The sequence below is a fragment of the Manis javanica genome, chromosome 4 (genome assembly GCF_040802235.1).
Source record: "Manis javanica isolate MJ-LG chromosome 4, MJ_LKY, whole genome shotgun sequence".
Taxonomy (NCBI): Eukaryota; Metazoa; Chordata; class Mammalia; order Pholidota; family Manidae; genus Manis; species Manis javanica.
Window position 1 is genome coordinate 171,369,845 of NC_133159.1, and position 16,674 is coordinate 171,386,518.

Below are 16,674 nucleotides of genomic sequence, written 5' to 3' on the forward strand. Positions count from 1 at the left end.
CCTTTATTTATATACATCTTATAATGAGCTTATTAAGTTTTCCAAAAGCCCTGTTGAGATTTTGTTTGGGTAACTTTAGTCACTAGATCAAGTTAAGAGTAACATTTTTACAATATTCAGATTATCCAAAAACATGGTTTCACTTTCTATTTCAGTCTTAATATCTTTCACAAAAGCATAATTATTTTTTCCATAAAGGGCTTATATATTTTTTCTTAAATGTACTTTTAAAATACGTAACTTTACAATTATATATTGTTTTATGGCCATAAATATCTTTGTAAAATCATTTTTTTCCTACATGAGTTTTGGTAACTTAGAGAAATGCAGCTGACTTTTTTACGTGTTGATTTGGCATCTGGCAACTTTGCCAAGCAGGTTCTTACTTGAATTTGATCAGCTCCCATTTAATATCTATTTTTTATTTTGTTTGTGGTGTTCTTTATGAAGTCCCAGAAATTATTTAAAAATTACAGTTGAATACATATTGTCCTGGTGGTGGTGGAACATGAATATCATCAAATATTGACCTTCTCAAAAGGAGGACTTTGTTACTGTTTTCTTCTATTTCATGGCTTTTTAAAGAAGTGATTCTGACTGCTGATAAGTTTTCATTTTTGTTTCCTGTTTCTTATAGTAAGCTTTTATGGATGTTAACATTTTTTTTTCTGCTCATGATTATTTATGTTAGATTTTTCTAAACAAGCAATATTAGGCAGTGATCGGATGGGAGGGGTGGTTGGATAGCTTACTTTATTTCTTAGCTCAGGAAGGCCCTCTTCTCCTGTTCCACTGAAGTTGTTTTTCTCTAAGAAGTGGTGCTCCTATGGGTGTCATTTTGGCCTGTTGTCTTTGCTTGTCTTGTTTCTGTAGGGCCCTTTCTTCAGCTCTGTTTTTCTTTCTCTTTTTCGCAGACAACCTTCCTTCCAAATCAACTTTCTGTACTGCAGAAGTGGTTCCTTCCTAGGCCGCCTTCTCTGGTTCTTTACACTTTCCAAGCCTTTCTTTTGACTCCCTTCCCTCTCTCCAGCGCTCCGATCCATAGGTTTTTCTTTTTGAATGACCCACTTAAGGTAGGCCAGTCTCCTTCCACAGGTCAGTATTTGATGACATGTATGCTCTACCCCCACTAAGACTCTGAAGCACTTCCTATTTTCTCATGCTGTTACCCTGGTTTGGCTCAGGATCTTATTCTGCTTTGTTTTAGACCTTTCTTTGGCTACTTACATGTAAATCAAGGGCCTTAGTAATCTCTTTCTCCTTGTTAAGATTTAGGCATGAGTGGTGGGTATTCTTTTTTTTAAATTTTATTTTGATATTGTTAATGTACAATTACTTAAACATTATGGTCACTAGACTCCCTATTATCAAGTCCCCCCCACATACCCCATTACAGTCACTGCCCATCAGCGTAGTAAGAGGCTATACAATCATTACTTGTCTTCTCTGTGTATACTGCCTTTCCCGTGTCACCCCCTCCCACACACATTATGTGTGCTAATCGTAATGCCCCTTTTTCCCCCTTATCCCTTCCTTCCCACCCATCCCCCCCAGTCCCTTTCCCTTTGGTAACTGTTAGTCCATTCTTGGGTTCTGTGAGTCTGCTGCTGTTTTGTTCCTTTAGTTTTTTTCTTTGTTCCTATACTCCACAGATGAGTGAAATCATTTGATACTTGTCTTTCTCCACCTGGCTTATTTCACTGAGCATAATACCCTCTAGCTCCATCCATGTTTTTGCAAATGGTAGGATTTGTTTTCTTCTTATGGCTGAATAATATTCCATTGTGTATATGTACCAAATGTATATGTATCTTCTTTATCCATTCATCTACTGATGGACACTTAGGTTGCTTCCATTTCTTGGCTATTGTAAATAGGGCTGCGATAAACATAGGAGTGCATATGTCTTTTTCAAACTGAGAAACTGCATTCTTAGGGTAAATTCCTAGGAGTGGAATTCCTGGGTCAAATGGTATTTCTATTTTGAGCTTTTTCAGGAACCTCCATACTGCTTTACACAATGGTTGAACTAGTTTACATTCCCACCAGCAGTGTAGGAAGGTTCCCCTTTCTCCACATCCTCGCCAGCATTTGTTGTTGTTTGTCTTTTGGATGGTGGCCATCCTAACTGGTGTGAGGTGATATTTCATTGTAGTTTTAATTTGCATTTCTCTGATGACTAGCGATGTGGAGCATCTTTTCATGTGCCTGTTGGCCATCTGAATTTCTTCTTTGGATAAGTGTCTGTTCAGCTCCTCTGCCCATTTTTTAATTGGCTTGTTTGCTTTTTGTTTGTTGAGGTGCATGAGCTCTTTATATAATTTGGATGTCAACCCCTTATCAGATATGTCATTTATGAATATATTCTCCCATACTGTAGGATATCTTTTTGTTCTACTGATGGTATCCTTTGCTGTACAGAAGCTTTTTAGTTTGATATAGTCCCAATTGTTTATTTTTGCTTTTGTTTCCCTTGCCCAGGGATATATGTTCATGAAGAAGTCACTCATGTTTATGTCCAAGAGATTTTTGCCTATATTTTTTTCTGAGAGTTTTATGGTTTCATGACTTACATTCAGGTCTTGAGTGGTGGGTATTTTTGTATGTTCTCTTTTTTTTTTTCTATCTGTGTGGATGTGTGGAGGTGGAGAGAGAAATTTAAGTTCAGACAGTTGTTCTTACTTTATGGGAACCAGCCTCCCAGTGAAAGAAAAATTATTTTGTAAATTTCCCCTAATCTAGGTGCTAAAATAGTTACTCTTCAGGTCCTATCTGTTGCTATAGAGGCTTTTATGTTTTTAAATTTAAGTAAATTCTATTTTTAGTTTCATTGCCTCTTTATTCTTTAATTAATTGATTATTTTTTCATCCTTTATTGTCAAATTGACTATGGGTTGTTTATTTTCCATGATTATGAACTATAATAAATCACTTGAGCTTTTTGAAAATACAGTGGGACTTTGGAGGTGGATCCCAGTAACACGTATAAGGGAAAAGTTTGTCAGTTGATGCTAATGGTATATATATACTTAAGGATTAACAACCACTATCCTAGATTGAAGTTGTGGTGAGTGTTTTATTTATACTTTTTTACATTTTGAGATTATCCATGTAGTAAATTGTGAGTTTATGATGTCAAGACATTAGAATTTCATGACAATGATTTTTAATAGTCACTTCATTTGTTAATGAAATAGTTGGGATATCAGTGTTTCAAATTTATAATATAGCATTTCCAACAAATATTTCATTGAAAGCCTACTACATTGTGCTAGGCACCAGGAATACAAAATTGAGAAGTCATCATCCTTGCCCTCATTGTGCTTAGATACAGATGTGGAGACATATTGATAAACACTTAAAATATAAGAGCCGTGAGAGACACGTAGACTACTTTAGGAGCTGGTAAGAGAGTAGGATCAGATATGGTTTGCCCCTTCCTTCCTTCCTTCCTTTCTCCCTCCCTCCTTCCCTCCCTCTCTTCTTCCCTCCTTTTCTTCCTCTCTTTCTTCCTTCCTTCTTTGCTGGACCCTGTGGTAGATGCTAGTCATAGATGGGTTGCAAGACAGTCTTGGTCTTTTCATAGTCCACACTCTTCTGCAGAAGATAGATGTTAGCTTATAAAAGGGAAGAAACCTCCAGGATACTACCAGAGTAGTAGAAACTTAACTAAATATCTTGGGGGAGATGATTCCTGAACTGAGAGTCTTGAACAAGTCAACCACACGAAGAAGTTGGGAGAGTGGGAGAGTGATTTCATAGGTTGCAAAAACTCAAATACAGAAAATGTTTTCATATGGCAGCTTAAGTATATATTTTGTCAAATAATAATTAAAACTCAAAAATTAGTAAGTCCTTATTTTATTTTTAAATCTTCAGATAGAAAATCCTCGGTACCTGAGACAGAAACCTATCCCAGTTCCTCTGGTAGGTGAGAATTCCCCGGACTTTTCCTATGGGCAGATATTTTAAATAAAATAATTGGTAAGTTATTTACAGAAAATAACACAGGACAACATTATGAAGCATAATAGTCGTACTAATCCTATCACATGAAAGTGAATAAATCACTTTTTTTCTTCCAATGTTGGTATTATTTTGGCATGAACTTCAGGCAATTTAGAATTTACTTTTGGATTAAGGACACACCAGGTTTGAATCACTGTTACTCTTTCAACAGGCGACTCCCAAATTCAACCTGAGAAAATCCAGCAGTCTCCATGATGATCATTTACTCTCCCGACTGCACGAAAAAGAGGTAGGATCGAGGTGTTTTTGATGTAACTGATTATTAACACACCTTTTGTATTTTGTTTGAGTTTTAAGGTCCTATTTAGAGTAGGGATGCATGATAAGAAGTGGTTGACTTTGGTACAAATTTAAAATAATGATACAAGGTAGCAGGGTTTGTCTATTTTTAAGTGCCCATCTCCCATTTTTTGTCCTAGCTGGGGGTGTCCTGAGGGCTCTCTCCTGCCTTATCAATTTCTGGTTATTAGGGGGCTAAGGAAAATGGTAGTTTTTAGAACCAGTGTCTTTGACCTCGGTGAATCCCTCCATCCTGTTTATCTCATCTTACTGGTAATATTTTGTGTTTCACTATTCTTCCTATTTCCACTATTTAAATTGGTCTGCTAAGTTAGGCTGCACTATAGCTGATATGTGATCTAATATACTATCTTTCTTGGTCATTAGAAAATAGAATTATTAAAGAGGCAATATTGTTTATTGGTTAAAAGCATAGGCTATAGAGTCACGAATACCTGGATTTAAATCCTACTTTTTAGCTGTGTGCAGATGGGCAGATAACTTAGTCTCTCTGAGTCTCCGTTTCGTTATCTACCCTGGGCGATAGCTGCTTTATAGGGTTAGAGTGAAGGTTTTGTAGTCTGTTAAGTACAAATACACTTCACACATGGTAGTCATTAAACAAAAGCTAAATTCCTTTGTTATTTTCTTTTTAAAAATTTTCTTCTGGGATATTTAAAAATCATTATTATTATCTTTATTTTTGTTCATGACACCAGTGAAACAACTTTGGTCATCTGTGTCATGTGATGGAAGTCTGTTAGATTAGGAGCCTGTCTATGACCTAGAGAAGTCAAGAATATTAGGTTAGTTTTGGTTTAAAGAGGCTATTGATTTCACAAGGTTGTTGCCAAAATCAAATGAGAATAATGAACATGTATGTAACTTGTAAAGTACAGTGTACTATTTAAGTGTGCAAATGTGAAAAATGTTATTGTACTTAGATTAATATCTCTAATATGTATATTTAAATAATTGTATGTGTCATTTATTTTATTTTAATGAGGATGCTTCTAAAAATTTCTGAAATTTAATTTCAGGTTGGTTATTTTCAACATGATAGAGTTTTCTTTCCACCGTATTTATAAAATGTCATGAAAGACATTGATTTTTTTCATGGATACTCAAAACAAATCATGAGCATACAACTGTAATTTGTTTTTAATAATCAAAGAGGAAGGGCTTTTTTTTTTACGTTTCATTTGGTAGAATTATTGCTGCTGATCACAGTTATATTCTGTCATTTCATGGCTCCAATTTGAGGCCTGAGGACTTTTTTTTCTTGCTGCAATCCTTGTGTTTAAAAAAAGACTGGTAAAAAAGAAATTACATGTTAAAAAGCCCTTTTGAGGATAATGCTTCTTATATTCAAATGTACCTTCTTTTGAGTCCTTGTTTTGAATTTCTTTCCTTTTAAATACTATCTATAATTGTTTTTGCAAGTCATTCAAAGTCATTCCCAACCATTTTTCCTTTTTCTTTTATTTTGTACTAATTCTTACTGTTGAGGCTGTTTACCATAGAAAAATAAAATAATTGAAAGGAAATAGTGGCTTTTTGAAATTTTTTTGGTCTTTCATGAAGTAATATCTTTATTCTTTATGATGTCATCTTGGGTCAGGGGTAAACATACCAGTACTACTCACATATGCGTTGAAAGAAAAAATCATTCAGAGCTATCATGTATTGCATCAGAGATTCATTTTTAAACATGTGTGGCTTTATTTATTTCCACACCCTTATGTTTTTGTTTTCTTTTTGGCATACTGTAAAAATATTTTTGGCATCATTGAGAAGTTTGCATGTAAACACCAACTAGCTCCATATCTTAAAATATATCCAGTGTATATTTTAACTAAAATAACACTTTGTTTAATTATATAGTCCTTTCTATTTTTGATGATATATTTTGATGTTTTTCTCCTCCTAAAGTACTTAAAAGTATATGCTGAGTTGTCCAATGTGAGAACTATCTTAGTTTCATCTTTCTTTTAAAATAGTATTTGTGAGTATAAAATAAATTATGGATTTTTATTGAAGAAATGTTTGAAAATGTAGACATATGTAAAGAAGGAAATAAAATCACCTGTAAAATCAACACATAGAACTAAAAACACTGGTAAAAATCATTACATTGCCTTTTAGTTTTTTCTTTGTGTATCCTAAAAACACAGTTTGCCTTAGAAAATGAAGGTATCACAATATTGCTTTGTATACTTTGGATGATTTTTTTGGGTGCTGTAAACTATAATTCCTAAGCATCTATTTTTAATGGCTATGTTATATTTCATAGTATGGAAGTATCCCTAGTTAATTTAACTCATTTATCCCGATTGTTGGATATTCAGATTATATATGCTTTTCACTAATATAAATAATTTGGAGAATAATATCCTTATATTTCTATTTTTATATACATCTCTAAATACTTCTTTGGGGTAATGATTTATATCTTACATAATAAAATTAACATGATGAATTTTTTATACATTTAGCACCATAAACAATTTAACATCTAGAGTAAAAATTAATACTTGGAAGCCTATTGGAAATTGTATGTTGATGTTACTATAACATACAAGTAAGGAATTTATTATGTGCAAAAATGAGAATGAAAATAAAAGGCAAAGGTAATCAGGAGCCATTTGTAGGTAGAGGAAAGTAGCAATTTATAGATCAACTTTGTAAATATAAAAATAGTAACTATATTTTTAATATAGAACAAGTATTTTTCTTAAAATTTTTTGCTGTTTCAGGACACATTTTCAAACTTAAAATGGAAAATGTCAGTCATACTGCTTTATTATTTTTTCTTTTTCCAGAGATGTTTTTCCAAGTTGCATTTTTTCCTAATTTTAAATGCATCGTTGTGTTTTGAGCTGCATAGTTATCCTTTAGAAGGAAAATTTTATGTCTACTTGCATATGTCACTTTCATTAAACATTTACTTGTGAGAAGGAGGATAAGTATTTTTCTGTTTTGAAATTTAATAGAACCTTGCATGACCAAATAAGACCATTCTGATGTGTCTTGTGCATGTTCTCATCTAAGAACACTTTTTTTTGTTGCTGGGTGGTTTTAAAAATAATAAATAACATTGTTTAAAGTGAGTTTGTTTATTTTAAAATGAAATATTAAATATTTAATCTTCATTTTCTCAATGTCTAATCTTCATTTTTAATAATAGCTAAAAATTTAGTGTGTATTCTCTAACATTTTCTAGGAATCTCATTTTTTTATGCAAATGAGATCATACACACACTATTTTGCTTTTTTAACTTAAATATATATGTTTATGATGATTTCTCTAAATCAGAAATATAGCTTCATCCTTTTAAACAGTTGCATCATATTTTATGTACTGATGTACCACATTTTATTAATACTGTTTCCTGTTGAGGGTTATAGGTTATATAGAGTATTTTTCTATAACAAACCGTGTTTCAAGAACATCTCTGTATATATCTTTGTGTATTATATGTTTATTCTTATATGATAAATTTTGTGAAATGGAATTGCACATTCACAGGGTTGCACATTTAAATTTTTGATTGACATTGACAGATTGCCCTAAGATAAGGTTATGTCTGCCTAGGGCTGCAGAGTGTGAGAGAATGGAGAATGATGGTAATGGATATGAGTTCTTTTTTGAAATGATAAAAATGTTCTAAAATTAGTTTGTGGAGATGGTTACATAATTCTCTGATACAGTAAAAAGTCCATGAAGTTGTATACTTTAAATAGGTGAGTACTATGGTATGTGAATTATGCATATTGATAATATTACTAAGAAAAGGTTAAGTCTATTTATACTTGCACCAATAAATAGTGTATGAGAATGTCTGCTTTCCCATTTCATCAACGCTCAATTATAAACATTTTTATCTGTGAGGTGAAAAATGGATCTTCTTTTATTATAAGAAGGGGCATATTTTTTATCTGTTTATTATCTTTTCAATTTCACTTTTGTGAACTGTCTTTTCTTAATAGTTTTCCACATTTTCATTGAATTGTTTGTCTTCATTTTGATTCCTAAGAACAATTTATATGTTAAAGAATTCCAGTTTTTGTCTTATATCTTGCAAATATTTTTCTCTGTATGTCTTCTGATTTATTTCTGGTGTTTTTTAATGTATAGAAGTCTTCTTTTAAATAGTTAAATCTATCAGTCTTTTCCCTATGGCTTCTAATTTTTGTATCATAATTAGAAAAGCTTCCTATTCTAATACGAAAAAAATTAACTCATATTTTTGTCTCTTCTTTTTATATTTAAAACTAAGATCCATTTCAGAGATTTTTGTTGTGAGTAGGGATGATAATCGAGGTTAGTCAGTTCTTAATGTTAAAAAGATTTAGGAGGTTGAAGTGCTTAAGTTAAAGAATGCAGTAAGCATGGAGGAAATTGAATGACATGAGATTTTACACAGATTACAGAGTATCTTGTATCATGAAGCATTTAATAAAGAATTCAGTTCTGTTCAAATTTTAGAGAATCCTAAATACTTAATTAGCTTTTAGAAATCAAACTTCTATTTTAAATTTATAATTGTATGGAAAACACAACAGATGTTAAATGAGTAATATTTGCAGTGTTATTTTATTAGAGTTCAAGAGTTGTAATAGTTTTCTTATGGTAGTTAAAAATATACCTTTGAATTATTTTAGGATGTTCTGTTAAATTTTCAGTTAATTTTGGGCATTATGGAAAAACATATGTTCAGTGACAGTGGTCCTTTATTTTATCTTCAGCCTATTATGCACAGACACACTTGGACTCGTCTGCCTGTGTAATTGCTAGCACGTTTCCTGTGATATCGACGTCACAGCACTGTGTGACAGGGAGCGTCATCAAGCAGTGGGTTTTCTTTAGTATTCTTAAAAAAGATTTCTGACACAGATTAAGTCATTCGGAAAACCTTTGTCACTGAAAATGAAAGCAGAGACAACACAACAAGGAGAGATCCATTTTCAGAGCAACCAGTGGTTTTCAGAGAACAGATGGTAGAAATTGCTCTTTTTGTGAAGTAAAATAGAAAATTTCCTTTGAGCTTTTCCTCTACCCATACTGAATGTTCCCACCTAAGGAGGATGTTGGTTCCTTCTTATGTATAATGCCAATTAGGCATTTTTTCCTTTTGTGTGCCTGCTAGTTAAATGTAGAATTTATATAAATCTAAGATAATGAAATCCACATCACTGACAGAATAAGTGAGAGAATTGGTATTTTGTAATGTTTCCTATGAATACAGCATTCAGATACAGTCTACAAAATATAATAAGTAATTATATGAAGGAGTACCATTGTAAACAATGCCCAGGCAAGGACTGGATCTTTGCCCACATTCCAGAAGCCTGCTGTCCAGCTCTTCCCAATCCTGTTCTCTTCCATCTTCCCGAGAAGTAACTACTCTCCTGGTTTTTCAGATGATAATTTCCCTCCTTTGTTTTTAAAGTTGATTGCCTGAATCTTTAAAAATGCAAATATTTTCATTTCAGTAGCTTTTGAGCTTTATGTAAATAGAACTTAACCTTCTATATATTTTTTTTGTAAAGTTTTTAAAAAAATTTTGGTATCATTAATCTACAATTACATGAAGAACATTATGTTTACTAGATTCCCCCCATCACCAAGTCCCCCCACAAACCCCATTACAGTCACTGTCCATCAGCGTAGTAAGATGCTGTAGAATCACTACTTGTCTTCTCTGTGTTGCACAGCCCACCCTGTGTACTCCCCCATTATACATGCTAATCATAATGCCCCCTTTCTTTTTACCCCCCTCTTATCCCTCCCTTCCCACCCATCCTCCCCAGTTTTCCCTTTGGTAACTGTTAGTCCATTATTGGGTTCTGTGATTCTGCTGCTGTTTTGTTCCTTCACTTTTTTCTTTGTTCTTATACTCCACATATGAGTGAAATCATTTGGTACTTTCTCTGCCTGGCTTATTTTACTGAGCATAATACCCTCTAGCTCCATCCATGTTGTTGCAAATGGTAAGATTTGTTTTCTTCTTATGGCTGAATAATATTCCATTGTATATATGTATCACATCTTCTTTATCCATTTCATCTACTGATGAACACTTAGGTTGCTTCCATTTCTTGGCTATTGTAAATAGTGCTGTGATAAACATAGGGGTATATCTGTCTTTTTCAAACTGGGCTGCTGCATTCTTAGGGTAAATTCCTAGGAGTGGAATTCCTGGGTCAAATGGTATTTCTATTTTGAGCTTTTTGAGGAACCTCCATACTGCTTTCCACAATGGTTGAACTAATTTACATTCCCACCAGCAGTGTAGGAGGGTTCCCTTTTCTCCACATCTTTGCCAACATTTGTTGTTGTCTGTCTTTTGGATGGTGGTGATCCTTACCTGTGTGAGGTGATATCTCATTGTAGTTTTAATTTGCATTTCTCTGATGACTAGCAATGTGGAGCATCTTTTCATGTCCCTCTTGGCCATCTGAATTTCTTCTTTGGAGAACTGTCTATTCAGCTCCTCTGCCCATTTTTTAATTGGTTTATTTGCTTTTTTTTTGTTGAGGAGTGTGAGCTCCTCATTTTGGATGTTAAGCCTTTATCGGATCTGTCATTTATGAATATATTCTCCCATACTGTAGGATGCCTTTTTGTTCTATTGATGGTATCCTTTGCTGTACAGAAGCTTTTCAGCTTGATATAGTCCCACTTGTTCATTTTTGCTTTTGTTTCCCTTGCCCAGGTAGATATATTCATGAAGAAGTGCTCATGTTTATGTCCAAGAGATTTTTGCCTATGTTTTTTTCTAAGAGTTTTATTGTTTCATGACTTACATTCAGGTCTTTGATCCATTTCGAATTTACTTTTGTGTATGGAGTTAGACAATGATCCAGTTTCATTCTCTTACATGTAGCTGTCCAGTTTTGCCAACACCAGCTGTTGAAGAGGCTGCTATTTCCCCATTGTATGTCCATGGCTCCTTTATCATATATTGATTGACCATATATGTTGGGGTTAATATCTGGACTCCCTATTCTGTTCCACTGGTCTGTGGCTCTGTTCTTGTGCCAGTACCAAATTGTCTTGATTACTGTGGCTGTGTAGTAGAGCTTGAAGTTGGGGAGCAAGATCCCCCCTGCTTTATTTTTCCTTCTGTTGGTATTTTGATAGGAATTGCATTGCATCTGTAGATTGCTTTAGGCAGGATGGCCATTTTGACAATATTAATACTTCCTAGCCAAGAGCATGGGATGAGTTTCCATTTGTTAGTGTCCTCTTTAATTTCTCTTAAGAGTGTCTTGTAGTTTTCAGGGTATAGGTCTTTCACTTCCTTGGTTAGGTTTATTCCTAGGTATTTTGTTCTTTTTGATGCAACTGTGAATGGAATTGTTTTCCTGATTTCTCTTTCTGCTAGTTATCATTAGTGTATAGGAAAGCAACAGATATCTGTGTATTAATTTTGTTCTTCTATATTCTTTTGAACTTAGCTTCTTTGGCTTAGTGGTATGTTGCTGACCTTCATTCTTGTTTTGCCATATCGCCATAGTAGATTCATTCGCATTGCTGTGTATTAAATGAATCTGCCACCATTTCTTGCCATTTTGTTGATGAATCTATTCAAGTTTTTGGCTTTTACAAATAATAGTCCTGTGAACAATCTTGTATGTGTACCCTGACACACATGTGTGAGAGTTTCTCTAGGTAGTAGTTCTCAATGTGTGGTCCATGAATGTGGTCCCTGACTTTTTTATGAGGTCTTTGAGGTCAGAATTATTTTTGTAATAATGTTTAAGTGTTATTTACTTATTTATTAATTTTTACTTTGATGGTGCAAATGCAATGCTGGGTAAAACTATATCTTTGCCCAAATCAAGGCAGTGGTACCAAATTATACTGGTAGTCATATTTTTTACTGTCATGTGGGCACAGTGAAAATATTACCAATTCTACCTACGGATGTCCTTTATGAAGGAAGCAGTAAAATTACTAACTTTATTAAATCTTGTACCTCAAATATTCACCTTTTTAAAATATGTGTTTTAAAATGGAACTATGCATGAAGAACTGCGGCTGCATGCGGAAGTATGATGGCTGCCCAGAGGAAAAAACTTTGTGTGATTCTTTGAGTTATGAACTCTAATGGCTGCTGTTTTTGTGGAATACCATTTTTATTTGGAAGAATGACTGGCAAACTCTTGTCATTCCTACTTGGATGTTTGGCATACATTCTCTCAAAAATGACCAAAATGAGCCTATCACTCCAAGAAAACAACTGATAATATTTGTTGTTAATGATGGAATTAGAAGTTTGTGATACTCGGATCAGTTACTATGAACTTTAGAGCTTTCCAATACCAAGGCTTTTCTGCTGAGATTGGCAGTGATGCTAATCAATGTGAAGTTTTGATATTATGTAAGGAAATTTTCAGTATCTGGAAATTACATGACTTATTAAACTGGTATTTTCCTAATGAGTAACGCATACTGTTCTAAATCAGCATAGGTAAAAAAGCCAATCCAAGTTCAAGATAGACCAACAGAACTTACCACATTATTTTTATACTCACACAGTATGGAAAGTTTGAGATTTACAATGCAAGTAATTTTAAAATCTAGCATGTGTGCACATTGGTTTCCTTACAAGTATCTATAATTATCTGAGAAGGGTACTAAAATGCTCCTTCCCTTTACAATCACAGATTATGTAGGGAAGCATTTAAGGAAGAACTAATTCCAGTATTACACAGGTTCTTTTGATGTAATAGAGGAGGAGGGACTATTTCTCCACTCATTTTATGCCAATAAACCTGAAAAGGACATTACAAGAAAAAAAATTAAATTTTAGTAAAAATAAAAATAACACTTCATTATCAACATATTAAGAAAAGACTTTTCTATAATAAACGATGCTGGTACAACCTTTCATTTGCTTGGAAGAAAGCAATATTGGGTCCTCATCCTCTAATAACAAAAACAAACGAAAATTCTGGTTGTACTAAAAACTTAAGCTATAAATGCCCAAACAAAAAATTTTAAAACAAAAATGTTGGGAAACAAAATGTGGCAGTCAGAAGATCTTTCTAACTCAAAATCGTTTCTAAACCCAGAAGGTATAAAATAAATGATAGAAATATTTGACTCAAGTGAAATAAAAGACTTCATATGTTTAAAAATACAACAACAGGATCAAAAGAAAAAATAATAGATTTGGGGAAAGAAAACATGTAGGACAGAGTCTGTGTTAATGTGTATGGCATACGAGAAAGTCTCAATGGTTGACAAACAAAAATCAAAATCGTGAAAGGGCATTTCACAGAAAAAATTCATATGGCCCAAAAACATGTAGAATGAGGCTAAGACACAGTAGTTTTCAGGGAAATGCAAGATAAGAATAATAATGAGATATCTGTTGTTGTGGTGGAAATGTGAATTTACCTTTAATAGGGGACGAAATCTATTAAGGTACATCCACTATTGACATCTGCACACCGGAGAATCCATCCTGTAGACACCAAAACCCTCATGTGTCGGACACATGCATGAGATGCTTATTTGTGGTGGTGTTTTTAGTGGAAAATTACTGAAAATAAAGTGAATATGCATTAAGGGGAATGGTTGAACAATTCTGTTTTCTCCTCACTAAGGAATAGTTGGTAGCAATTTAAAAGAATGAATAAAAACTGTAACAGGAGTTTTTAGAGGGATTGTTCAGAGAGAAAAACAAGGTGCAGAAGATACATATATTTTCATGTGAAACAATTTTAAAAAATCTGTACTGCTAAGGGTATAGTGGTTTAAAAAATTTATTTAGCTCTCATACACCTGTCCAGGGTGTGTAGGGAGTGCCCTACTTGTTATGTTATCAGGGTTCCAGGCTAATAGAAAAACTCTACCATCCTTAGCATGTGGCTTCAGTTCCTGTGTCTTGAGATGTCAGTTGCTCACCAGTACCTTATATTTTAAGTACCACCTTTAGAATAAGAGAACCTGGAGAGAAAGCTACTGTATTTGTAAAGATGTCCAGTCAAAGTTGCTTGCATCATTTCTGTCCCAACATCCCCCTTTACCATACCTAGTCATGTGCTCACATGAGCCTTGTACAATGCAGCTCAGCCCAAATTTGTTGGTGGTAATGGGGCCCCAAATGAAGAAGAGGAAATGATATCTGGGGGCACTGTCAGTCTGTGCCATAAAACTGTGTGCTGGTGTTTGCATTGTTGCTCATGTTTATTTGTCTATGATTCGGTAAGCATGGCAGAAAACACAAAAATATACTATATATATCTATATATATAGATATCCCATGCAGATGTTTTAGAAATAAGGAGGAGAGGAAGAGAATCAAATAAAAAAGGAAATGGACACCAAGGATAGCAGAGAAGCTAAGCAAAATAAAAACTCAGTGTGTAATGTGATTATGTTTATGTTTCATGTAAATTATATTTGTATATGATGTATAACAAAATTTAAAAGTTAGAAAAAAATAATACCAGCATATACCATGTATGTTTAAACATCACTTCTTTCCTTCATGTGATGAGTTCTGAGGAGATTAGAAATTACTGTTTAGGAGCATTCCATACATTTCTAAACCACAGAGATAAGATAAAAAGAGAGAGAGATGCCTTGTTTTTGTGCTTTGTTTATAAATAAGCACAATGAATAACAATTGGCATTATGAAATATTACAAGTTAATATTTGAGAATAGGATATACTGGAAATAATTAATCAGGAAGAACCTTAGTTATTAACATATAATTTCCTTTGACAAGCAAATACCAGAATTCCCTAAAAAGATGATTGTGACAGTTAGGTATCTGAATATGCAGGGTGGTGATTATTTTATAAATCACCTCTGCAATTGCTGTGAGGTTGTTGAGACATAGAAAAAAAGTGTGACTAAGCAAATACATCATTCATTTGTGTTGCTTTGGAAATTGCTGGGCAGTACAGATAGAGATGGTTAACATCAGTAATGTTTTCTACCTTTTATGCCTTATGATTTAATTGCTACACAGGTACAGTGAATAAAGGCAAAAAATATTTGAGTTATATCACAAGGTGTACATTTTATACTTTATCACAAAATTTAGTTTGTGGAATTATTCTCTACATCAAGATAAATCTTGCATTTTTTGTACATTTTGTTCCTTTTGACATGATTGAGGTAGCTGATCAAAATTACAGCTTTGAAATAACATTAAAAGGAGTTCTTTGGTATTTTAAAATGTGTAGTTGATTCTTGTCTAAACAACTTTAATCCATTTTTTTTCCTTAAAATCTTCATTAATACTTATGCTATTTCATTTTGGTATTCTGCTAATTTCAGGATCAAATGTAAAACACAACATACACATGCAAAACTAACAGTAAGAAGTAGCAGTTTGAGTAAGAAATTTGCTCTTCTGTAGGAGTGAATGTTGAATAGCTGATTATATGATTGGTAAGTGTTCCTTTTAAAAAAACACCTTAATCCAAGGTTTGTGAATATTCAGTTGAGTAAAATTACATTGTAATTGTTCTAAAATATAACTAGTGATACTTTAAGTAGGATATTTTTAAATGCAAGGAAATAGCTTTATACTTAGTAAGTGAGCACATTCATCAGCTTTATTCATTTGGTAGGAATGTTCAACCTCAGAGCTGTTCTTTGAAGTATGTACTTCAGAGAAAATGGGGCCCAGTGGACTTTGTAAATAAAATTTCCTATGGTCTTTCTACATAGAAATTTCAGAAATTCTCTTAAAAATAGTTTGTGGAAATGCCCTGTAGAAAGTGGAGCTATCTAGTTTCAGTTCCTTTGCTTTCACAGGTTATCCAAGAATGACTTGTCACCCCCTCCCCTCTTTTCCTGTGGAGTTGTCCCAGTCTCTTGATGGCTGTCTACTTCTTTTTCTAGAGTGGGTGGTTTAGCCCTGTGGTGGGGTGCAAGTAATTGTCAGAGTGGATCTGCTGGTCATATTGCCTAGGGACTTAGTCAAATGAGGTAAGGCTTTCTTTCCTCTTTCCATATATCCCAGCTGATTCTCACCATAAAATGTTTTGATGGGGGCAAATGGCCTCGAGAGAGATTTCACCTCTAAGCCAGACCTCTTCAGCATTAGAGAATTGCTAGGTGAGAACAAGTTGAACAATGGCTAGTTTGGGAAGAGGAAGAAGAATACTCACTTTTCTTACGTATTGCTTTAAAAAGGGCTTCTCTGCCTGTGCTTCTTAGTGGCCCCCTGTGCCTTAGCCTGACATTGGAAGCTCTGTAATTTAGGCTCAGTCATTCCTTTTTCTAGATTTGAAAACCTAATTTTAATATATATGTACATGTGTAAATACATGTGTACTACAAAGGGAATACAAATGTGACTACAAAATTAAATTATTTTACCCAGCAACA

At 33.7% G+C, this 16,674-nt stretch overlaps 1 protein-coding gene across 13 annotated transcripts in view; it reads left to right on the forward strand.

Moving 5' to 3' along the window:
• Positions 1 to 16,674, forward strand: part of CEP112 (centrosomal protein 112) — a 445,347-nt gene that overhangs the window by 43,637 nt on the left and 385,036 nt on the right. For all 13 annotated transcript variants that reach the window (XR_012130844.1, XM_073235805.1, XM_073235810.1 and 10 more), the window contains 2 exons: positions 3,880 to 3,927; positions 4,181 to 4,258. Coding sequence is in view for 12 of the 13 variants with exons in the window: in XM_073235805.1 (XP_073091906.1) it covers positions 3,880 to 3,927; positions 4,181 to 4,258 (126 nt within the window). In the remaining variant the exon portion in view is untranslated. The remainder of the gene's footprint in view (positions 1 to 3,879; positions 3,928 to 4,180; positions 4,259 to 16,674) is intronic.